General features: G+C 40.9%; 1 protein-coding gene across 2 annotated transcripts in view; it reads left to right on the forward strand.

Moving 5' to 3' along the window:
• LOC122556824 (uncharacterized) overlaps positions 1 to 24,423 on the forward strand; it is a 99,232-nt gene that overhangs the window by 66,437 nt on the left and 8,372 nt on the right. For both annotated transcript variants that reach the window (XM_043704035.2, XM_087995527.1), the window contains exons 8-10: positions 15,855 to 15,907; positions 16,646 to 16,743; positions 20,633 to 20,816. In XM_043704035.2, coding sequence (XP_043559970.2) covers positions 15,855 to 15,907; positions 16,646 to 16,743; positions 20,633 to 20,816 — 335 coding nt within the window. The remainder of the gene's footprint in view (positions 1 to 15,854; positions 15,908 to 16,645; positions 16,744 to 20,632; positions 20,817 to 24,423) is intronic.

A 24,423-nucleotide genomic window follows, 5' to 3' on the forward strand; every position in this document is an offset into this window, starting at 1 on the left:
TTTGTACTACTCTCTTTGCCATTTCAGTTTCGCTGCTGTAGTCAGCAACTCCACAATCTGAGGTAAATGGTTACTGTGGGCTGTAGTCGAAGTAGAATTGAACTTGTTAGTTTTCTGGAGTTGTTCATTTCCAAAGTTTCATGTTTCATTGCCTCCACACTATTGTTTCCCTCAATGTCATCAGTATCCAGAAATCTATTGATCTCTGGCTTGAACCTGGGCAATGATTGAGCTCCCATAGCCCTCTAAGGAAGAATTTCTTCCTTACTTAAATGGCCGAGCCCTCATCCTCAAACTGCATCCACTAGTTCTCGACTGACCAGTCAAGAGAAACTCCTGATCCATATCAAACCTGTTGAATTTTGTAAATTTCAATTAGATCACCTCTCATTCTTAACTTCTACAGAATACAGACCCAATCACCTGAGTCTCTCCTTATAAGGGATTAGGGTGGTGAACCTCTATGGTGTCCCCTCTGTGGTACGTGCATTTATTTTTGGATAAATAGACCAAAACTGTATACCATATTCCAGGTGAGGTCTCATCTGGTTCCAATATATTTATCTACACTATGACCTCTATAGGCCAGTACTCAAATCCCCTTGGCTGAAAGCTTGAGTACCATTTGACTTCCTAATTGCTTGCTGCACCTACATTGACTCATGAACAAAGACATCCAGGTCCCTTTGGACCTTATCACTTCCTAATCTCGCCATCTCAAAAATACTCTGCCTTTCTGCTTTCACTGCCAAAGTAGATAAACTTGCATTTATTTACATTATATCCCATATTCTTACCCATTCACTTAGCCTGTCCAATTCACCTTGAAACCTCTCTATATCCTTCTCGCAACCTGCAATCCCACCCAGTTTTGTCATCAGCAAATGTGTAATCATTTGCTCTCCATATCAGAATCCTTTCTGCAGATGGTGAACAGATATGGACCGAGCACTGATCCTTGTCAAACATCTCTAGTAACAGCCTGCCACCATGAGAATGACCTGTTTGTTCCTACCTCTACAGCAGTATACCACCCCCAACTCCATGAGCTCTGAATTTGTTTACTAACCTCCTGTATGGGACCTTAGTTTTTAAAAAAACCCCTCAGAAAATACACGTTCTATCCAAGAGTTGTCCTTGAACAATGTGACAAATAACACCCTCCACCAAAGTATCTGGCAGGTTTGTCAAGTAGGACTTTTTTTCTGTTACAAATCCATGCTCGTTTGATCTAGTCATTGTTAGCAACATTGGTGTCATTATAAAACAATGTTAACCTGCTAAGAATGATGATAGACACCACATTATTTAGTTTCTCCACCATGTCTCTGTTTTTTTTTTTGGTAAATTCTCCTGTCTCTGCCTGTAATGAACTGACCTTTGTCCATAGCAATCATTTGGTTATACACCGAGCTAAAGAAGCTTGTCTTTGTTACTTGCTAGCCTGTATCCACATCCTTGTTTTTCCCTTGTCAGTTTCTTGCTCATTCTTTACAGGATTCTAAATTGTTCCCAATTCTTCAGTGTATCACTTTTCCTGGCAGCCTAATAAGTCAATCCCTTTGATCTACTGTAGTCTATAACTACTTTTGTTCGTTGCAGTCGATTTACCTTTCCTGTTGGGTTTGTGTGCCTTTTAGAGGAATGCATATTTGTTGAAGACCATTGAATACATCTTTAAATACTAGCTACAGTCAGTTCTGCAATAAAGTGCATTCAACGTGAATAAGCTATAACGTGATTGAATAGTTTCGACCATTGTTTGTAGAATGCAAACGTTCCTTACGTGTATTGGCTACAATGCGATTGGTTTAAATAGTGCTGCCGTTGTGTGATTTTCTTAGGATTGCACGGGAACTGAACTATGTTATCAGGTTATATCAGAACAGACTATTGTCTGTATGAAATCAAGCCTTCAAATATGTCTTCCCAATCCATCATTGCCAGCTTGTTTCTCACACCTTCATAATTTCCTTTTGTTCAGATTTAGGACCCTTGACTGAGTGAACGACATCATTTTCATCTTATTGTAAAATCACTATATCATATAGTAGTCACTGTTTCCAATGGCCCCTTTTCAGCAAAGTTATGAATTAACTCATTCATGTTTCATAATACAACGTCTAAAATAGGCCTATCCCTTGCTGATTCCTCCATGTAATGCTGCAGGAATTTATCTTGAATACACTTTCAGAATTCATTCCCCACAACATTAGTGTTAATTAAGTCCATATGTGAATTCAATTCACATAGTATTACTGTACTAGCAATGTTACAATGCATTGTAACATGTTTGTCCATGCTTATCCCTCACTGAATTAACTCATAGCATGGAAGTTGTCCTGCTGCTTTTTCTGTAGCCTGTTAAAATGGGGATGGGCAAAGAAGTTGACCATTTGTTTCGTTGAACTTGTTCCATTACATTTGGTACTTTTGCCAGCTGTATTTAATGCTTCTTGTTTACTGTTTTTCTCATGAACCTTAACTTCCTAAGTAAGCGTCTATCCTTTTTAATTACCTCGGTTGATCTTGCATCTGAGATGGTTTGTTCTACATTCTCATGATCCTTTTAGAATATTCAGACCTTTCAGCCTGTTCTGCCAGTCAGTAAGATCACAGCAGATCTGAATCTTGACTCTACTTATCCGACTTGACCACAATATCCCTGGCTACCAAAGTATACTGATCTCTGTTTTCAAACTTTTAAAAATTGTATCTATTTGCATCTTGCATCTATTTTTTGTTTCTTGAAGAGTTCTACTCTTCTACTGCCTTGAATATTATTGAAAAGCAAGATGCAGATCAAGCTTTTCTCTCATCAGAATGAATGCATAAATTCCAAATTTACAATCTCAACATTTCCGGGTCCAAATGTATGAACAGCACTCACCTATATTTGCCCTTGCTGTTACTTCATCAAATAATTCAGTGTTATTGAAGCACAGAAGTTTCTTTTGAATTGTGTACCGGCTAATCTTTGTTTTCTATAACAATAACTTTGAGTCGTGTTTCCACAATCTTTCATTCCACTGCCTTCAGTCCATAGTTGCCCCAACCTGCTCTATGTACTGTAGTAGGACTTCTGATATCTGGCCCCTATCTTCTTTCGAGATGTCTATGCAACCCATTTAGACAAAGGGTTTTATCCTTTCTGAATAATTTGAATGGTTAGTCACTGATCTATCTATCCTCAATATCTTGATATCCCCTTTAATATCATACTCGCCATTTTAGTTTCTCTACTAAATACTGAGGCAAAATAATTATCTGTCATTTTGACATTCATTGTGAGTTTATCATGTATTCTCCTTTTTGAGCCTATCCCTGACATTATTATTCTTTTGTTGCTTTGTGGCTGTGGAATTCTTATGTTCCTAAACAACAAAACATAATTTATAGCGTCACTTTCCCTTCCTTTCAACTTTCCTAGCTTTTCCATGTTGTTGTTTGTCTCCTCCATCTGTTTGATTTATGATCTTACTTTAGTTTAAGTTTTGCCCAATTTATCTCTTTATTGTTTCACAGCATTTTATTTCTGCCAAAACTGCTCTTGGTTTTTAGGGAGAATTATTAATCCTGGATTTTAATATTTCCATTTGCTCTTCTCTCTCTTGACCAGTAAATTTCTCTTGTTCCATTCCTAAAATCAGCTTTAACAATTTATTAACTTTGGTATTTGTTTAACTTTTTTGTGTTGGATAAAGATCAAGAAGAGTTTAAATTTCAAATAACAAATGCTGAAATGTTCCCCTGTGTTCGCTTCCATGATCTATTGTGGTTCACTTCCTAGTTTGAGATCTAGCAGGGCTCCCCCTTGTGTTCGAATTTATTTTACAAACAGAGTGAATAAGACTGAGGTCCTGCACACCATTCAAATCTCCTTTCTCTATATGCCTTTTGATTTCTCTCTCTACCAGCTTGTTTGATGTCTCCTGGATATTCTTCCCCATCTCCTTTCAGTTCTACTTCTCTGTTTTGCTAACAGTCACACACTCCACTTCCTGCACCTGGGCTTTTCTCTGAAAGGGCACAGTTCTTGTGTAAAAAAAAAAACTATTCAAACATTTCCCATCCTCCCATGTGTATTTCGGAGTGTCTCTTTATAGCATTTCAGCTCAAAGGCTGAGCCAGAGATGTTTAATACAATTGTGAAAATTCCAGGCAGTCTTGTGGTGCATGAGCTCTTGTATATTACAGTACGCACATCCAACCTGGAATATCCCCTCCACTATTTATCGAGTTAATTGGCCATAATTCATATGTGGAACTAATAGTCAGTTGTAATGTAGTATTTTTTAAAAATGTACTATGGATGTAGGAACTCTGAAATAAAAACAAACTACTGGGAATAACCAACAAGTCGAGAAGTATCTGTGATGAGAGAATCAGAACTAATATTTTAGATCTGATTAAAGGTGACAGACCTGAAAGTTCAACTCTGTCCACTGACACAGCCTGGGCTGTAATGTTAGTTAAACTGATGAATTAGCCTTTCTGTTAATCTGTTGAATGTTGAGGAAGTGTGTTCCAGAATAAATTGGTCCATTAGTCTTGGAAAGTAATTTTGCTGCCCTGAGGTACAACTGAATTTCAGAGGTTTTGGACTAATCAACCCTATTGGTAACTCGTCTTGGAACTTAAACTGGTGATCCAGTGCTTTTTATGGCTGTATGTGGGCATTAATGTCAGCACCCATGATGTAACAGTTCTCCAAAATAATTAAAGGAGGAGAAGTGAAATGTTTCTCTGCCACTACAGTAGTCTGCTGTAAAATGTTCAGTATTTTCTGACCAGACTTATCATTTCTGATAGCCTTTTTTTAAACCTTCCCTACTACATTGCTGGGCAGCTATTGGAGTCTCCAGCCAGTGGTGGTAGGAACGTGTTCAGTAGAAACCTGAACTACTGACCCTGCAATATTCGAGCCTTTGTCATACAAGAACCTTCTGGTCTCCCTTTCACAACACTTGGATAGTGGTATGCCAGAGACTGGGGACTTGTAAGGTAAAGGGAAGTTGGTAAATGCTCAATTGCACATTTCCCTTACGTAGGCCAGAATCCAAACAGTTAGAAACATAAAATATAATCTGCCCATCAAATAAATGGGAAGCACAGTGGCTGAGTGGTTAGCACTGCTGCCTCACAGTGCCAGGGACTCTGGTTCAATCCCAACCCCAATGTGGAGTTTGCATCTTCTCCCCATGTCTGTGTGGGTTTCCTCTGGGTACTGCAGTTCCCTTACGCAGTCCAAAGATGGGCTGGGTAGGTGGATTGGCCAAGCTAAATTGCAATGTAGTGTGCAGGGGAGGTGGATTTGCATGGGAAATGTGGGATAACAGATAGGGTTAAGGGCTTGGATCTGGGTGGTATGCTGTTCAAGAAGGTCAATGCAGACTTGATGGGCTGAATAGCCTTATACCGCACAATAGAGATTCTATGGTTCTGTGAAATGCAAAAGAAACTATAACCAGGCATCACGTTGTGGGGTTACAGCAAGGTTGCATTGCCAAGCTTCAGCATTGTTTAATGTACTTCCAGTTGAACATCAATCAAGATTGGAAAATGGTGCATCTCAAATTCTCATCACATCAGGTTGCTACATGTCTCCTCCTGGCTGATGGCATGGGATTGTTCTTAGAAGAAGCTCTTTATAGAAATATAAACTGCCTCCCAAACCCATTGCTTTCTCCACTAGTTTTTTTTTCTCAAATTTGCATATATAGGAAGATCAACATTGGCAAAATATTAGGTTTTGTTTTGCTGAAATGAACTTCGTAAGCCCTGGATTGTAATATTTCCTCCAAGATGTGACTTTGCAGCAATTTGTAAAATAGTGCCGTGCGGGAAATGAGCTGTGCCCCCCCCCGGTTCCCTTTTGAGGCATCAAAGGGGCATTGGAACAAATAGCAGCACACAACAAAAAAAAGTAAGTGCAAATAACTCCATAAGATATAAGAGCAACATTGGGCCATTCAGCCCATCAAGTCTGTTTTGCCATTTGATCGAGGTTGATAGGATAATGGGGTTGTGAAACCTGCCTTCTCCCCATAATCCTTGATCCCCTTACTAATCAACAATCTAATGAACATCTGATGCTCGACGATCCAAGATGGCGGCGACCCAACAAGTCTGAGTCTATAGTGCTCCTCCCAAGACTTGGGCAAAGTGGGCCACCCGCCTCCACCACACTCACCAAATCGTTTATAATAGTTTTTACTTAATGTAATTAGTTGCTCAGTACTGAATTTAAACAATTTAATCTCCAGTTAAAATGACTAAAGGGAAGGGAGCCCGCAGTTCTCAGCAAGCAGGAGCCCCTTCCCCACCCTCCCTAGCTGCAGCAGAGGCATCCGCAGCCGCCCCGGGGGACTTACCGACGGTGGAGAGCCTCGTGGAAATAATCTCCAAACTCGATGCGAAGATCGACACTTTCATCGAAGAAACCCGGAGCAGATGGAATTCACTCTCTGCTGCGCTACAAAAGCACGACCGAGACATCAAGGAAATCGAGCGCTGAGTCAGAGGGACAGAGCTAAAGGCCACGACCTCCGAGATCATAGCAGAATCGGCCGTGGATCGGGTCCGGACTCTCCAATAGCGAGTCCGGACCTTAGAGAATCACATTGACTACCTCGAGAATCGGGGTCGTCAAAAATATTTGTTTGCTGGGCCTTCCCGAACGGGAAGAGGAAGGCCAGCTTAGTGTTTCTCGAGAAGTGGCTGCCACAGCTTTTAAATCTGGCAGCTGGATCAGGCCAGGTAAGGGTAGAATGGGCCTACCGGGTCGCAATACGCGGGCCAGGCTCGAACCAGCGCCCCCGCCCGGTCCTGTTCTGGCTGCAGAGCTACAAGGAGAGGCAGATACTCCTAGAAGCGTCCAGAAATCTTGGGAAAGATCTCCAAGCTATGATCTATAAAGGATCCAAGATTATGTTATTCCAGGACTTTTCCCCAGCTCTGGTCCAAAAGAGGAAGGCGTTTGACAAAGCGAAGAAGTGTTTAAGGGACTTAAATATTCAGTACTCCTTGCGCTACCCAGCGGCGCTACGCTTTAACCATGAAGGATCCGTATATAACTTCGGATCGCTGGAAAAGGCTAAGGAATTTTTGGACACTCTTAGATAAATTGTAAGAGTTAATTGATGTTGTTTTGCTCTTCCCCCCCACTCTGGTTTACACCCCTTTTTTATATTAATCCCTTTCTCTACCTTACTGTTTAATATTATCTTCGGGGGGTGGGGAGAGGGGTTTATTTATTTGTTCTCTACTTAGTGAATTTCTCCACCGTTTTTTTTAATGTAGGTGGGGGGAGGTGGTTACCTTTATCCTTTTTTATATCTGTCTTTAGGAGCAGGGTTGTTTTCCCCTGTTATTTTGTATTACTATATTTAATTATTACTTGTTGAGGCTGTAATTTTGTAGTTATATATGTTTATACATGGTATTAACATTACCAAATATAGCCAGGTGTTGGTGTGGGTGGGGGGGTAGGGTGCTCACTGTTAACTCTAGCTCTGTAGTATATTTGAATTTTCTTCATCCTATCGTGGGGCACCTGGGTCAAGGGTGGGGCACTGATTGGGAGAGGATATGATGGACTTTTGGAAAGGAAGTGATGCCCTCTGGGAACAAGGGGGAGAATCTCCATTTAAATACGTTTTATATTTTTTTTAATTTAGAAATAGTTTTATTTATTATATTGATGCGAGTGTATTAAAGAGCTTTTATTTTTGTGAATTTTATATGCGCTATTCTCGGGATGTCGAGATAGAGTTTCCCCTCCCGAGGGATCTCGGACTTGCCCGGACGATTATGGTTAATCAGTCGGTTAAATGGTGCACCTGGAATGTCAAGGGGAGTAATTCACCAATCAAAAGGAAGAAAATATTATCAAACCTCAAGAAAGGGTTGATATAGCTCTCCTACAGGAGACACATTTACTGGATAAAGAACACTTGAAATTACAACAGGGTGGATTTGATCAGGCCTTCTTTTCTTCCTTCAGCTCAAAAAGCAGGGGAGTTGTTATTCTTCAGAAGAATTTCCCTTTCAAAATCCTAAATCAGATAAAAGACGAATCTGGACGATATGTTCTAATTAAAGCCCTTATAAATGGAGAGGAATATGGGATCTTAAGTTTGTATTGCATCCTGGCACATCCTTTTAAATTTAAAACAGAAGCCTTCTCAAAATTGATGGCTCTCTATGCTCGTCATACAATTATAGGGGGAGACTTTAATTGTATTATGGATCAGGAAATAGATAGGATTCCCAAGAGTACTGCAGGAGTATCTCCCAGATCTAGACAATTGATGGATCTGAACAAAGAATTAGGATTAGTAGATGTATGGAGATGTCTTCATCCACAGGGCAGAGATTTTTCTTTTTACTCCAATCCACATAAATGCCATACTAGAATTGATATGTTTTTTGCCCCCTCGATTTTTTTAAAAATTCCATATCATCCTGTAAAATAGGCAGTATAGCAATTTCTGATCACGCTGCTGTATATATGGAAATCCAAGGCGAGGAACAATGGGACATCCCCTTGGCATTAGCGTATGGACCCCTTCCTGATGAAAGATAGTAAATTTGTAAAGTACTTCTCTCAAGAATTTAAAACTTTTTTAGAAATTAATTTAGGTACAGCTAGCAACCCATCAATGATGTGGGAGACCATCAAAGCTTACGCGCGAGGCTTGATCATCTCCTACTCAGCGACCCAGAAGAAATTAAAGGGAGAACAACAGCGTCTGCTCGAAGCTCACTTAAAAGCAGCTGAAACAGCATACGCTGACAGACCTTCTATTATCAAATTACAAAGGATTACGGCCCTTAGGACAGCTTTAAACACCACGCCTACCCAAACGGCTAAGAGGGAAATATTATTTGCAAAACAAAGGTTATATGAATTTGGCGATAAACCTGGTAGATACTTAACATTTCTTGCAAAGGGAAAAAGGGCCCCTCACTATCACGTCTATCAAGGAAAGTGCGGGTAGTCTGACTCATGATCATTAAAGGATTAACCCAATCTTTACAAAATTTTATTCTGATTTGTATAAATCGCAGGATTGTGAAGACAGGACTAGGAGGATGCAATCATTTTTTAAAAACCTGACCTTTCCGGGCCTAACTCCAGAACAGGTATCGGTCTTGAATGTTCCCTTAACGAGTCAAGAAATACTTGACGCAATCAGGCAGCTTCAGAACGGTAAGGCACCTGGCCCAGATGGCTTTCAAGCTGAATTCTATAAAGAATTTACAGGACTATTGGCTGGTCCACTTATGGACATGTATAACTATTCATACAGTCAGGGCTGTCTCCCACCTTCGCTGAAAGAGGCAAATATCTCTCTTATCCTCAAAAAAGGAAAGGACCCAGAAGATTGCGCGTCATACAGGCCAATACCCTTGCTAAATGTAGATTTTTAAAATCCTTTCTAAAACGTTAGCATTGAGGCCAGAGAGGGTATTGCCACATATCATAAAGGTGGATCAGACGTGGTTTATTAAGGGCCGTAGATCATCCAATAATGTCAGAAGGGTTTTGAATGTGATTCAAACCTGCCATCTGGGAAAGATACCAGGAGTAATAGTCTCATTAGATGCTGAAAAGGCATTCGACAGGGTTGAATGGTCATATCTGTTTTACACATTAGAAAGGTTTGGTGTTGGAAAGGTGTTTACCAAATGTGTCTCAACACTGTATAGTGATCCCAAGGCAGTTGTGATTACCAATGGATTAGGCTCGGATAGCTTCAGTGTGGATAGGGGCTGCCGTCAGGGATGTCCTCTCTCTCCATTGCTATTTACGCTAATAATTGAACCACTTGCAGAAGCTATACGGGCTGATTCTAATATAACGGCCCCGAGAATTGGTACAGGTAAACATAAAATTACCCTTTATGCAGATGATGTTCTTCTATTCCTCAGTAATCCCCTGATGTCTGTGCCTTGCTTAATCCAAGTTATTAATACATTTAGTGCATTCTCAGGCTATAAAATTAATTTCTCAAAATCGGAGGCTATGCCAATGGATGGCCTTGCTAGTATATCACACTTAGTGGACAGATCCCACTTTCCGTTTCGGTGGTCTCTGGAGGGTTTCTTATATTTAGGCATCTTTATTACCCCAGTATTTGGTCAGTTATACAAGGATAACTTTGTGCATTTACTGGAAAGCATAAGGCAGGACCTCCAGCGATGGGGAGACCTTCCAATTTCCTGGCTGGGTAGAATAGCACTAATTAAAATTAATGTCCTGCCCCGTCTCCAAACCCTATGAGAATGCTTCCGGTGATGCTGCCGAGGATGGCTCTACGTAAATTATATGGCTGGTTGGTTCCTTTATCTGGAATCCTAGACGGCCCCTCATTAAGCTGAAGAAGCTACATCTTCCACAGGCAAGGGGAGGATTGGATTTCCCAGATTTTAGGCAATATCAGTTAAGTTCCCTATTAAATTACATAGCTGATTGCGGGTCAGACAAGACCCAATCAATCTGGCTGGGCATCGAGGCTTCTCAAGTAAAATGCCCACTTATTAACCTCTTGTTTTTAGACAAGAGGAAAATCATCACTGATCAATATAATAACCCTATAATACTAAACACAATTAAAGCTTGGAATATAATGCGGCAAAATGGCTAACACGAGGGGTCATAGTTTTAAGCTGGTTGGAGGAAAGTATAGAGGGGATGTCAGAGGTGGGTTCTTTACACAGAGAGTTGTGAGAGCATGGAATGCGTTGCCAGCAGCAGTTGTGGAAGCAAGGTCATTGGGGACATTTAAGAGACTATTGGACATGCATATGGTCACAAATTTGAGGGTGCATACATGAGGATTAATGGTCGGCACAGCATCATGGGCTGAAGGGCCTGTTCTGTGCTGTACTATTCTATGTTTTATATTCTAAAATGAGGGCAACTCATAAAACATCCCCTATGCTCCGATAGTGGGAGCATGGGGATTTCAACTGGGGCTATAGATGCCACTTTCAAATTCTTGGAGATCTAGGGGTATCTCCTGTTTAGTGGATCTGTTTGAGGAGGGGGTCCTGATGTCTTTTGAACAGCTGCATCAGAAATTCGGATTACCTAATGGAGACCTCTTTCGATACTTCCAAATTCGAGATTACATACAGAAGAAGACTATGTAATCAGATAGAGAACGTAGAGTGTTATGGCCAATGGGGGTATCTTCCATCAGCACTATTTGTAATTTATTACATGAAGTATCGGAAGAGTGGGCTCTGTATCTATCCTTTTGGGCTTTTGGAACTTACCCTCCCTGGATATGCACAGAAAGAGATTATTTTCTATTCTCTCTTTCTGTGCAAAGAAAAATATTTTGGTAAACTGGGTGGCTGAGGGCCCCCCTGGACTTTTGAATTGGCTCAGAATAATCATGGAATGTATTCCCCTTGACTTCCTTACAAATATGGTGCACCAAAAGACCGAATTATTCCATAAAATATGGCAGCCCTTCTTGAATTATATAAATACAGATATTTCAGCCATCCTAACAAGGGCTTTTATTTAATTGAGATGGCAAACCTGGCTGGTCCGGGGCCCCTTGGGAGAGGAATCCCGCACAAATATGGGTTTTGTTACGATCTGATGTCAACACATTCCGAGCATGTATCTCACTACCCAATTTCTGTGTTATCGGTCGGTTTTTCTTCTTCTCTGAATAATGTAAGAGACTTAATTATACACTCTGGTTAGCTGTAGGTTAGATTAGTAGTTAGTTGAGTTTTGTTTTTTCTCTCGGTATCTCTTTTTCTGTTTGATAAATTTTGGTTATTATTTATTTAAGATTTAATTGTATATCAATGTTTATACTTGGGTTATTTTATTTGTAAACTTGTAAAGATATGTTAAATCTTCAATAAAAATATCTATAAATAAAAACATCTGACGCTCTACCAACTGAGCTACCGGGGGCTCCCAGATACTGGATGACTGAAGTAAAAATAATTAGTAATACTCAGTAAATCAGGCATCTCCTTTGGAGACCAAAGCAGAGATAATGATTTAGGTTGATTACCTTTTCTGTAGAGATAACATGTTTGGTTAGCATTATGTTTTAATTCATTCTTGGATTCCAGGGCAGCTACAGAGAAACTATTTCTTAATCTTGCAGTTAAAATTAAACCATTCAGTGACCGCATTAGGCCTGTAATTTTCCCATAGATTCTCCTCCTGACAAGAATATGAATACTGGGTCAACTGATTTTTTTTTTGTAAAATTGAGGTCAGTAAAATTTTGAGAGAAATCTATCAAGGAACATGGAACAAAGCTCCCCCTTGGCCGTGTTCAGATTGAATGACCTGAATAACAAAATTGAACTAACTCTCAGGTGTGGAATGATTCACTCCTGAATTTATGGCAATAGACAGTAGGTGCAGGAGTAGGCCATTCGGCTCTTCGAGCCAGCACCACCATTCATTATAATCATGGCTGATCATCCTTAATCAGTATCCTGTTCCTGCCTTATCCCCATAACCCTTGATTCCACTATCTTTAATAGCTTTATCCTTCTCTTTCGTGAATGTATCCTTTTGGAGCAGTACATTCCACACACCCACCACTCTCTGGGTGAAGAAGTTTCTCCTCGGCTCTGTCCTAAATGGTCTACCCCTTATTTTTAAACTGTGTCCTCTGGTTCGGGACTCACCCATCAGCAGTAACATGCTTCCTGCCTCCAGAGTGTCCAATCCATTAATAATCTTATACGTCTCAATCAGATCCCCTCTCATCTTTCTGAACTCAAGGGTATACAACCCCAGTCGCTCTAATCTTTCAACATCTGATAGTCCCGTCATTCCGGGAGTAGACCTCATGAATCTACGCTGCACTCCCTCAATAGTCAATATGTCCTTCCTCCAATTTGGAGACCAAAACTGCACACAATATTCCAGGTGCAGTCTCACCAGGGCCCTGTACAGCTGCAGAAGGACCTCTTTGCTTCTATGCTCGATTTCTCTTGTTATGAAGGCCAGCATGCTATTAGCCGCCTTCACTGTCTGCTGTACCTGTATGCTTGCCTTCATTGACTGTACAAGAACACCCAGATCTCTCTGTACTGCCCCTTTACCTAACTTGACTCCATTTAGGTAGTAATCTGCCTTCCTGTTCTTGCCACCAAAGTGAATAACCATACATTTATCCACATTAAACTGCATCTGCCATGCATCAGTCCACTCACCAAGCCTGTCCAAGTCACACTATATTCTCCTAACATTGTCCTCACATTTCACCTTGCCACCCAGCTTAGTGTCATCAGCAAATTTGCTAATATTACTTTTAATACTTTCTTCTATATCATTAATGTATATTGTAAGCAGCTGCAGTCCCAGCACCGAACCTTGTGGTACCCCACTGGTCACTGGCTACCATTCCAACAGGGACCAGTTTACCGCTATTCTCTGCTTCCTGTCAGCCAACCAATTTTCAATCCAAGTCAGTATTTTGTCCCCAATACCATGTGCCCTAAGTTTGCTCACTAATCTCCTATGTGGGCCTTTATCAAAGGCTTTCTGGAAGTCCAGGTACACTATATCCACTGGCTTTCCCTTGTCTATCTTCATAGTTACATCCTCAAAGCATTCCAGAAGATTAGTCAAGCCCGATTTCCCCTTCGTAAATCCATGCTGTCTCTGCTAACTATCCTGTTACTGCTATCCAAATGAGTTGTAACTTCATCTTTTATAATTGACTCCAGCATCTTTCCCACCACTGACGTCAGGCTTAACCGGTCTATACTTCCCTGTTTTCTCTCTCGCTCCTTTCTTGAAACGTGGGGCAACATTAGCCACCCTCCAATTTTCAGGAACTGATCTGAATCTATGGAACATGATTACCAATGTCTCCACGATTTCTAAAGCCACCTCCTTTAGTACTCTAGGATGCAGACCATCAGATCCTGGGGACTTATCAGTCTTCAGACCTAACAGTCTCTCCAACACCATTTCCTGCTTAATATAAATTCCTTTCAGTTCATCCATTACCCTCTATCCTTCAGCCACTATTACATCTGGGAGATTGCTGTGTCTTCCCCAGTGAAGACAGATCCAAAATACCTATTCAACTCTTCTGCCATTTTCTTGTACCCCATAATAAATTCACCCGTTTGTCTTCAAGGGCCCAATTTTAGTCTTAACCATCTTTTTCTCTTTCCACATACCTAAAAAGTTTTTATTAATCTCCTTTATATTTTTGGCTAGTTTGCCTTCGTACCTCATTTTTTCTGTGTATTGCCTTTTTCGTTATCCTCTGTTGCTCTTTAAAAGTTTCTCGGTCCTCCAGCTTCCCCCTCATCTTTGCTACGGTATACTTCTTCTCTTTTATCTTTATACAGTCCTTAACTTCCCTCATCAGCCATGGCTGACCCTGCCGTGGGATCTATCTTCCCCTTTGGAATGAACCGATCTTGCACCTTCTGCATTATTTCCAGAAATACCTGCTGTTGTTGTTCCCCTGCCGTCCCTGCTAGGATATTGAACCCTTGAACTTTGGCCAGCTCCTCCCTTGGAGCTCCATAGTTCCCTTTGTTCAACTGCAATACTGACACTTCCGATTCTCCCTTCTCCCTCTCAAATTGCAGATTAAAACGTACCATATTAAGGCAAACTGTGTATGCAATGCATGCTGGGACAAAGGTGTAAAGAAATCCTATAACTGGTATCTTTTAAATCAGCACGCATCCCAGCTTTGCAAATGGAGCGAGATGAGTTGGAATAAAACAGCAGGATTTTCTGAAGTGCACCAAGTGGTTAAACTGGTTAAACCTATTGTAAGACAATGCAACCATTTGGCCTTCAACCAATAAGGATGTGCTGCCTGTAGAACCAGATGACTGATGGGTGTTTTAGCCTTTTTCTGGACAGCTAGCAATGTTTCAGAGTTACTTTGGTATGTTGTTGTCATTATCCAGTCACATTTAACTTTAAAATTCAGAGATGCATTCTTCCGTCTTACGTCGAAACAAAATTAGCTCTTCTGAACAAGTGAGCGTTGTGGAAGACAACCTGTCCCCCTCCTACTTAATCAGGGAATTTCAGATCATTTGTTACCTTTGTCACCTTTTTACTAACTAAACTGCTTGACACGTTTTTATTGTTTTAAGTACTCGTAGCAAACTTTTGTTACTGACACTTGACCAGGTGTTATATCTCATCTGTGCTCCATTTTGTCATTAACCCAGACCATTTCAGCTTTGCAGTTTTTCTATTCGGTCTGTTAAAGTGTAAACACATCTAAACCTGAATCCAACCTGTTCTGTTTCAGTATTAATCTTAGTTTGAAGGTGGTATGACTCTCAATTTGACATGAGATTTTTGGGGTTTAAAGGGTAAGCTTGCTTGTATGAAATTTCCAAAAAGCAAATGGATTACTGTTGTCCTTTTGTGATTACTATCATTTGTATAACCTTGTGTGCTCCTTTTAGTTCTTTTAACGTAATAATTAATGTTGTAGTGTCTATCAGGACATTTTCCTCTTTGATCATTGGGTTTTCTGTTCAGTTTAAATAATGTTGGACTGAGACAGTTGCTCTTGCTTTCTGGATTAGTGGTGCTGGAAGAGCACAGCAGGTCAGGCAGCATCCGAGGAGCAGTAAAATCGAAGTTTCGGGCAAAAGCCCTTCATCAGGAATACAGCTCTTGTTTTCTCCTGGCCAAAGGAGCCTTGACTTTTAAAAGCATTTTTCACGCTGTGTTTGAATTGAAAGTGTGCGTGCTGTAAGAGCTATATTCTAAATTTAGTCAGTGAATGGGGGTGTTCAGATTAAGTTATTTTTGAAAATCCACTGCTTACCCACAGTGACATGCTTTTCTCTTTGTTTATCAGTTGATCTATTCATAATGTTCACTGTTACACAACGGCTTGGAGGATATGAAGCAGTAAGTGTACTTCCTCTTATTTTTGCAGAGCTGTTAAAACATGTCTTTTTTAGCTGCTTTTAACATAAAGTACTTCTTGGAACTCACTGACTCAAATGTAATGAAGAAATTATAAAATTCAGAAATTTCCATTCACCTTGGGGAATCTATCTACCTATCTATCATTCCAGTTTGCCACCTCGGTTAAGTTGGCATTTTTCTCAGATGCATCATTCCCCAGGATGTATCTTGAAAGCCCTTTTCTATGACTATGACGTCTATAATGACCACAATGATGTCAAGTATGCAATCACCATGAGCACTGTTTCGCCATTCTCATTCCTTTCTCCCATCACTTTGCGGAGTATTCCGGTGTTCTGTGTGCGATTTTTGTTTCAGCAGCATGTGAAGTATAAGGCACCTTCCCATACTCTGACCTGCTTCAGTGTAGTGTATTTACCACAGCTGTGGTATTTGGTGAATTTATTTCCTTCCTTCACTGGGCAACTTTCTAACTGGGTTTAGGGTAATTACCTACTCTGTTTTTAAGAAGCTCAGCACTGTTATTACATCAAAACAGAAGACGGTGCTCCTGATAGGGTAATGCTGAACCACAGGCTGTTGTAGCTAATTCTTGCTTTGAAACATGGTCAATATTTTGAGAAGTTTTTACCTTCTTTTGAAAGTCATTGATTGTGCAGTTTTAAATTTTAAGCTGACAATGGCCTTTTGTTAAAGGATTCTGATTTCTTGTTGCAGGTGACTGCCCGCCGGTTGTGGAAGCATATCTATGATGAGCTGGGTGGTAACCCAGGGAGTACTAGTGCTGCCACCTGTACCAGGAGACATTACGAGAGGTAGAGTACATTGCATCTCACTGCCCACCTTCACTGTTAAAACTCCAGCTGTGCTTGAATCCATCTTTGTCAGGCAATAGACCAAACTATTACCAGGGCGTCTGTTTGTACCTGAGCGTGATGAGGTGGCTCAGGGTGCATGAAAGAGGTAATCAGCGACTGTCTTGTAACCATACAATTTGGACCATCTTCACTTGGATGGACAGACACCCAAGTTCCCTGATTTTCATCTTACAATATCTTACAATGTTTACCTCTGGAAATGGGCACAATTCAATTCCTAGAGCAGTGTGTCAGGAAACTTTTAAGTTCAGCCCAAGTGAAATGTGGCCAACCTATTCATAGGGGCAGTAATGGTATGGAGTGTGCTCAAAGATGACTTTATTCCTGCGGGTTCAAAGGTAGTCCACATCTGGACACTAAGTGAATTGAACAGCGATACACTCTCTCGTTCCTAGCATATTGTGATTCGTACTGAAATTTATTCAAATAGAATGATAATCAGATAATTTAAAGAGACACAATGCATTCTTATATTGAGTAGTATTTGGTAAGATGTAAGGTAGAACATGATGATGCGGTTTGTATTTAAATGTCTTCATCTTGCTGAAATAACACCAACTGGCTTTGTAGTTTACTTATTAACAGCAAAATATTAATCCTCTTAAAAGTAAGAGGTGAACCAAGTGTAAGTTTTGACCGATTGGTAATGTGTTCATCTCTGAATCAGAAGTTCATTGCCTTCTCTAGAGATTAATCACTTACAGGCTGACTCCGAGAGCTTTTACAGGCCTGAGGATTATGCCTTTCATAGAAGTTGTTAAATCAGTGCCCTACAAATCTTCTCAGATGAGGCTGGAGGATACTACAGCACAAATTGAAAAGAAGTGCAGTTCTGCAATTATTTTGAGCAGTATTTATGCTGCAACTAACTTTATTAAAATAGATTGGTCTCCATGCCAATGTGGGACCTTGCTGCTTCTGCCTGATTCACAGCAATGGTAATGTTTCAAAAGCACGTACAGCAAACCGTTTTAACCAGCATCTTATCAATTGATGTTCCTGATAAACTGGCAAAAATTATTTACCTCAAATATTGTGAAGGTTACTGTATTTATTCTATCCAATTATTATAGTTTTTGAAATTTATTTACCTCAATGGAAATATTTTGGTTCAATTGAACGGCCACACACAATATCAACAGTCAATTCATATTTTGAGTCAATTTCTCCTCCAATACCGTGATGTCTAATTAGTCAGCTGAGGGTGTGAGTGAGAAGGTTCTGTTGGTAAGTTTTATTTAAGGCAAAGTTGCACTATTATCTGTAATTTGTGCTGTAACTAAAGTCTGACAGTGATGGGGTGTACCCCCTACATTCTGTTTCTATTACTTATTATGTGTGTGTTTACATTCTTTGTGGACGACCTTGATTATTCTGAATAATTAATCAATCAGCACATTCCTGATTCCATAGGTACTGGTTAATAATGTTTACTGTAATTACAAAGTATTTTTGAATCCCCCAAGGATATAAAAGACCCTGTATAAATCGTAATCCTTTTTCCTCAAATGATACCTAGAAATGTTTTGCTTTGTGTTTTATTGCTTAAGTTCAGTAGTTATTACACTTTATCTGATAACATCAGTGGCATTTGTATGACTAATATAGTGTAGGCTAAGAGGAACGTCGTCGCAGATTTTCTGCCACATACCAGTCAGGAAGAAGTCAAACTAGCAGGACTTCAATACATTCCTTAAAGTCTTTCACAGCAAATCGGGGAGTTTGACATGGAGTGACAGTTGTAATGTAAGAAATGTGGCAGCAACTTTCGGCAGAGGAAAGTCCCACCAACAGGGAATAATGGCGTCACCTGGGAGGGCAGATGTGACCTTGGCTGAAAGTTTACACCAAACAAGGCAGCACTCCCACACTCACCTCACAACCACCCAAATGTGCTGGGATAGGTTATTGTCTGAAGTCTCTGCAGTAAATCTTGACCCAAAGTCTTTTAAATCAGAGTGGAGAGCAGTAATGCAGAGCTCCGACGTGAAAAAAAAATTAAAAGGCAGTTAATTAATAACATGAGATGGGGATGTTGGAGAACTGAAAGAGTGAGCAGCTGAATATGAGCAAGTTTCACTGGTTTGCAGAGAATGGGTGACCAGTTTCTGTTTTGACTTTTGAGATTCTATATTTAGAGACATGAAGTATTAATCATTTTGAACTTTCAGGTATGTAGAAGCAGATCCTGATGAACTGGTTTCCAGACCTTTATTCCAATAAAACTATTGTTCTGATATCATTATTGATTTCCAGCAAGTGTATAACCGTTTCATGTATAAGTTCTGATCTCTCTGAATAAAGAGCCTCAGTGGAATGTAAGAAAGGAGTTGGAGCTGTTTGTAAAGGAGGGGGAGAGAGGAATATGCAGTGTCTTTGCTTGGCTTGTCTGCTGGCAGCTTTTATTAACAAAAGGGGCTAATAGAGAAGGGAGTCTTTCCTGTACACCGTAAACACATTCCAGCATTTTGCAGGCCAGAGAGTGTGAGAAAAAATTTGCTTTTGAAGGTAACTCTGCCCAGCTGAACTAGACCAGTCTTTGTGCTTTAATGTGCAGACACCACCTGAGTGTATCAGTTGGAAGATGACTAGAAATCAACTTTTGGGCTCTGATGTTTGCATGAATTCTGTTTTAAATTTGAAGTATAGTTGATTCTTTAGTAAATTTCATCACCTTTTTTAAGTCTTTAACCCGAGATTGTGTTGCAGCCATGAAAACATATATGGTACAGTTGGATGTGGCTTCTCACAAACTTGGTGTTAACTAATTTGACTTTAGTATCCAACCTCGCCCCTCCACCACCCAAAAATAACTGTCTACGCTGCATTCCTGCAAGATACTCAAACCCTACAGTCTTGCTAAGACACTTACACCTATATCTATGCATCATACATAGTTTAAGGCTGTCCACAGGCAGGGGTTAGCTTATGTAGAAAATGAAAATGTTCCACCCACTGCACGTCTGACATTGTTTAAGTACATTAAAGGCTTTTGCCTCTTCGCCATTTATTCATATCTCTTGAACCTTGGGTCGCTCTGAATTAGTCCGTATTCAGTGATGAGGTCACAGGTATAGACAGGAGAACTTTGTAAGTAAAATAAATGTGTTGCAAAACTTAAGCTGGTTCAGAAAAGATTTACAAGGATGTTGCCAGGATTGGAGGGTTTGAGCAAAAAGGAGAGGCTGAACAGGCTGGGGCTGTTTTCCCTGGCGCGTTGTAGGCTGAGGGGTGACCTTATTGAGATTTATAAAATCATGAGGGGCATGGATAGGGTAAATAGACAAGGTCTTTTCCCAGGGGTAGCAGAATCCAAAAAGAGGACATAGGTTTAATGTGAGCGGGGAAAGATATAAAAGAAACCTAAGGGGCAACTTTTTCATGCAGAGCGTGGTGCGTGTATGGAATGAGCTGACCGAGGACATGATGCAGGCTGGTACAATTGCAGCATTTAAAAGGCATCTGGATGGGTATATGAATAGAAAGGGTTTAAGAGGGATATGGGCCAAGTGCTGGCAAATGGGGCAAGATTTATGTAGAATGTCCAAATTGGACCGAAAGTCTGTTTCCATGCTGTCCATCTCTCTGACTCTTGTCAGTTTCTTGAATATTTTTAAGGTAGAGGGTAATAGCCTTACAACCATTTCCTTAAGAATCTGTCTGATTCGCCGGTGGGTTGGATTGAGATTATGGTCTGATCTGTGTTGAATAGTAGAGCAGACTTGAGGGGCCGAATCGCCTACACCTGCTCCTTACCTCACTGTTTATGAAAGGTGTGAAAATGATGTTGGAACGCCTGGGTGATTCCGCTGCTGTCTCTCTGCAGGCTGATCCTACCGTATGAACGCTACCTCAAAGGGGAGGAGCACAAACCACTGCCACCAGCCAAGCCACGCAAACACACTACAAGCACATCGGATGACTCTGAGAAAGATGTCAAAACGAAAAACGGGGAGCCGAGCTTAAAAGTGAAAAAGATTCCAGAATCCACTCGAATGTCTGAGAAAGAGGTGCGATTTCCCCTCGTTCCAATGGGTACTAATTTACATTTGGGCTCATTGTACAATGTTCTGTCCTCAAGATCAGTAGGACTTTCTTGCTTTCACTCTGTAGTCTCTGCTTGGCAATATTCCTATAGCATGCAGCTTGGATCCTTGGCAAAGTCCTTTGGAACAAGCAGAAGCTTCAGTATCAAAAAATTGAATTGCACTGTTTGCCAGCAATTGTGCTGGGTTGTAACTGACACTGATAAATTGCAGCCTAGTTATTTTTATGAAAGAAAAAGACCTGAAAGCATTTTATATGCTGTTTTTGCCATGAGCCAGCTATTCACTGAGCAGAAAGTGGTGATAGTGTCATAAATGTATTTGGATTTCAAGCTGACTTTAGAGAAACCCTTGTGGTGTCATGTTAAATTGAAACGTTGCAATAAACAAATTTACTTATCCCCTAGAGTCTCCTAAACTAGCAAGTGATGGAAGGGAGGGTACACTGCTAGTTCAGTAGCAGTACTGCTTTACCATTTTGTGCAGGGATGCAAACCTTTGTAGAAATGATAAATCAGAATGCATATCCTCCGTGTGAGCAACAGACCTATCACTACAGACTTGTCCTTTGTACCTTGTTAGTTCTCTCTGTCCTTCATCCATCAGTCTAATCAGTCTAACCTATTCCTAAACATTCTCAATGGACCTGCTTCAGTCTCAAGTGAAGTAGCTAGCTGATTATTGCCATACCTTTTTTGTGCCTCTTGGCTGGGGTTGTGCTTTTCTTTAATTGTCCATCTGCTGACCTGGTTGAAAAATTACTGAAGAGGAAAATGGGACATTTAATCTCTGTACCCCCAGTATTTATTGCTAAGGTCTGGAGTTCTATGTGTCATCTGTGGTTTGTTTGCAAAGTTCCCAAGCTGAAACAGCAGCACTTGAGACTGACCCAGTGCTGCATTCATGCAACATTTTTTTTTCCCTATGTGATTGAATGTTTGGCAGTCAGGTTGGTGATCCTTGTGGGAAAGCTCAGGGCCTAGGAATCTGTCCAAACTGCAGAGCTGACTTTGAACCTGAAGAGTTTTTTTTTTCTCTCTCCTTCCTAGAAAGCATTGTGTTTGTGGTTCCAGGAATGTTAACAATGTAGGCACGTGGTTGGGAGGGATGGGACTTCATAGACAAGTGTGACAGGAAGGATAGAAGGGGAGGCAGGAGAGGAGGGGGAGTAATCATTTTGGTAAGGAATAGTATCACTGTCGCACTTGGGGAGGATATTCCTGGAAATACATCCAGGGATGTTATCTGAGTGGAACTGAGAAATAAAGGGATGATCACCTTTATTGGGATTGTATTTCAGAGGAAAATTGAGAAACAAACTTGTAAGGAGATTTCCGTTATCTGTAAGAATAACGGGTGGTTATGGTAGGGGATTTTAACTATCCAAATATAAACTGGGACTGCCATAGTGTTAAGGGTTAGATGGAGAGGAATTTAAGTGTTTACAGGAAATTTTTCTGGTTCAGAATGTGGATGTACCTACTAGAGAAGGTGCAAAACTTGACCTACTGTGGGGAAATAAGGCAGGGCAGGTGACTGAGGTGTCAGTGGGGGAGCACTTTGGGGCCAGTGACCATAATTCTATTAGATTTTAAGTAGTGATGGAAAAGGATAGACCAAATCTAAAAGTTGAAGTTCTAAATTGGAGGAAGGCTAATTTTGATGGTATTAGGCAAGAACTTTCAAAAGTTGATTGAAGGCAGATGTTCACAAGTAAAGGGACGGCTGGAAAATGGGAAGCCTTCAGAAATGAGATAACGAGAATTCAGAGAAAATATATTCCTGTCAGGGTGAAAGGAAAGGCTGGTAGGTATAGGGAATGCTGGATGACTAAAGAAACTGAGGGTTCAGTTAAGAAAAAGAAGGAAGCATATGTCAGGTATAGACAGGAGAGATTGAGTGAATCCTTAGAGTATAAAGGCAGTAGGAGTATACTTAAGAGAGCAAAAAAGGAACATGAGATAGCTTTGGCAAATAGGGTTAAGGAGAATCCAAAGTGTTTTTACAAATACATTAAGGACAAAAGAGTAACTAGAGAGAATAGTGCCCCTCAAAGATCAGCAAGGCAGCCTTTGTGTGGAGTGGCAGAAAATGGGGGAGACACTAAACGAGTATTTTGCATCAGTATTTACTGTGGAAAAGGATATGGAAGAGAGAGACTGTAGGGAAATATGTCCATATTACAGAGGAGGAAGTGCTGGAGGTCTTGAAACGCGTAAAGGTGGATAAATCCCCAGGTGTACCCTAGAATTCTGTGGGAAGCTAGAGAAGTGATTGCTGGGCCCCATGCTGAGTTATTTGTATCATCGATAGTCGCAGGTGAGATGCCGGAAGACTGGAGGTTGGCAAATGTGGTGCCACTGTTTAAGAAGGGTGGTAAGGACAAGCCAGGGAACTATAGACCGGTGAGTCTGACGTTGGTGGTAGGCAAGCTGTTGGAGGGAATCCTGAGGGACAGGATGTACATGTATTTTGAAAGGCAAGGACTGATTTGGGATAGTCAACATGGCTTTGTGGGTGGGAAATCATGTCTCACACACTTGATTGAGTTTTTTGAAGAAGTAACAGAGAAGATTGATGAGGGCAGAGCAGTAGATGTGATCTATATGGACTTCAGTAAGGCGTTTGATAAGGTTCCCCATGGGAGACTGGTGAGCAAGGTTAAATCTCCTGGAATACAGGGAGAACTAGCCATTTGGATACAGAACTGGCTCAAAGGTAGAAGACAGAGGGTGGTGGTGGAGGGTTGTTTTTTAGACTGGAGGCCTGTAACCAATGGAGTGCCACAAGGATCGGTGCTGGGTCCTCTACTTTTCTTCATCTATATAAATGATGTGGATGTGAGTGTAAGAGGTACAGTTAGTAAGTTTGCAGATGATACCAAAATTGGAGGTGTAGTGGACAGCGAAGAGGGTTACCTCGGATTACAATGGGATCTTGACCAGATGGGCCAATGGGCTGAGAAGTGGCAGATGGAGTTTAATTCAGATAAATGAGAGGTCCTGCATTTTGGGAAAGCAAATCTTAGCAGGACTTATACACTTAATGGTAAGGTCCTAGGGAGTGTTGCTGAACAAAGAGACCTTGGAGTGCAGGTTCATAGCTCCTTGAAAGTGGAGTCGCAGGTAGATAGGATAGTGAAGAAGGCATTTGGTATGCTTTCCTTTATTGGTCAGAGAATGGAGTACAGGATTTGGAAGGTCATGTTGCGGCTGTACAGGACATTGGTTAGGCCACTGTTGGAATATTGCGTGCAATTCTGGCTTCCTTCCTATCGGAAGGATGTTGTGAAACTTGAAAGGGTTCAGGAAAGATTTGCAAGGATGTTGCCAGGGTTGGAGGATTTGAGTTACAGGGAGAGGCTGAACAGGCTGGGGCTGTTTTCCCTGGAGCGTCGGAGGCTGAGGGGTGATCTTATAGAGGTTTATAAAATCATGAGGCGGCATGGATAGGATAAATAGGCAAAGTCTTTTCCCGGGGGTCGGGGAATCCAGAACTAGAGGGCATGGCCAAAGGAGCAATCTTTTCATGGAGTCAGTGGATATAGGTGAAGTCTTAAATGAATACTAAT

This window comes from Chiloscyllium plagiosum, unplaced genomic scaffold, assembly GCF_037043375.1.
Source record: "Chiloscyllium plagiosum isolate Xiang-an unplaced genomic scaffold, Cpla_swu_hap1 HiC_scaffold_16, whole genome shotgun sequence".
NCBI classification, from domain to species: Eukaryota; Metazoa; Chordata; class Chondrichthyes; order Orectolobiformes; family Hemiscylliidae; genus Chiloscyllium; species Chiloscyllium plagiosum.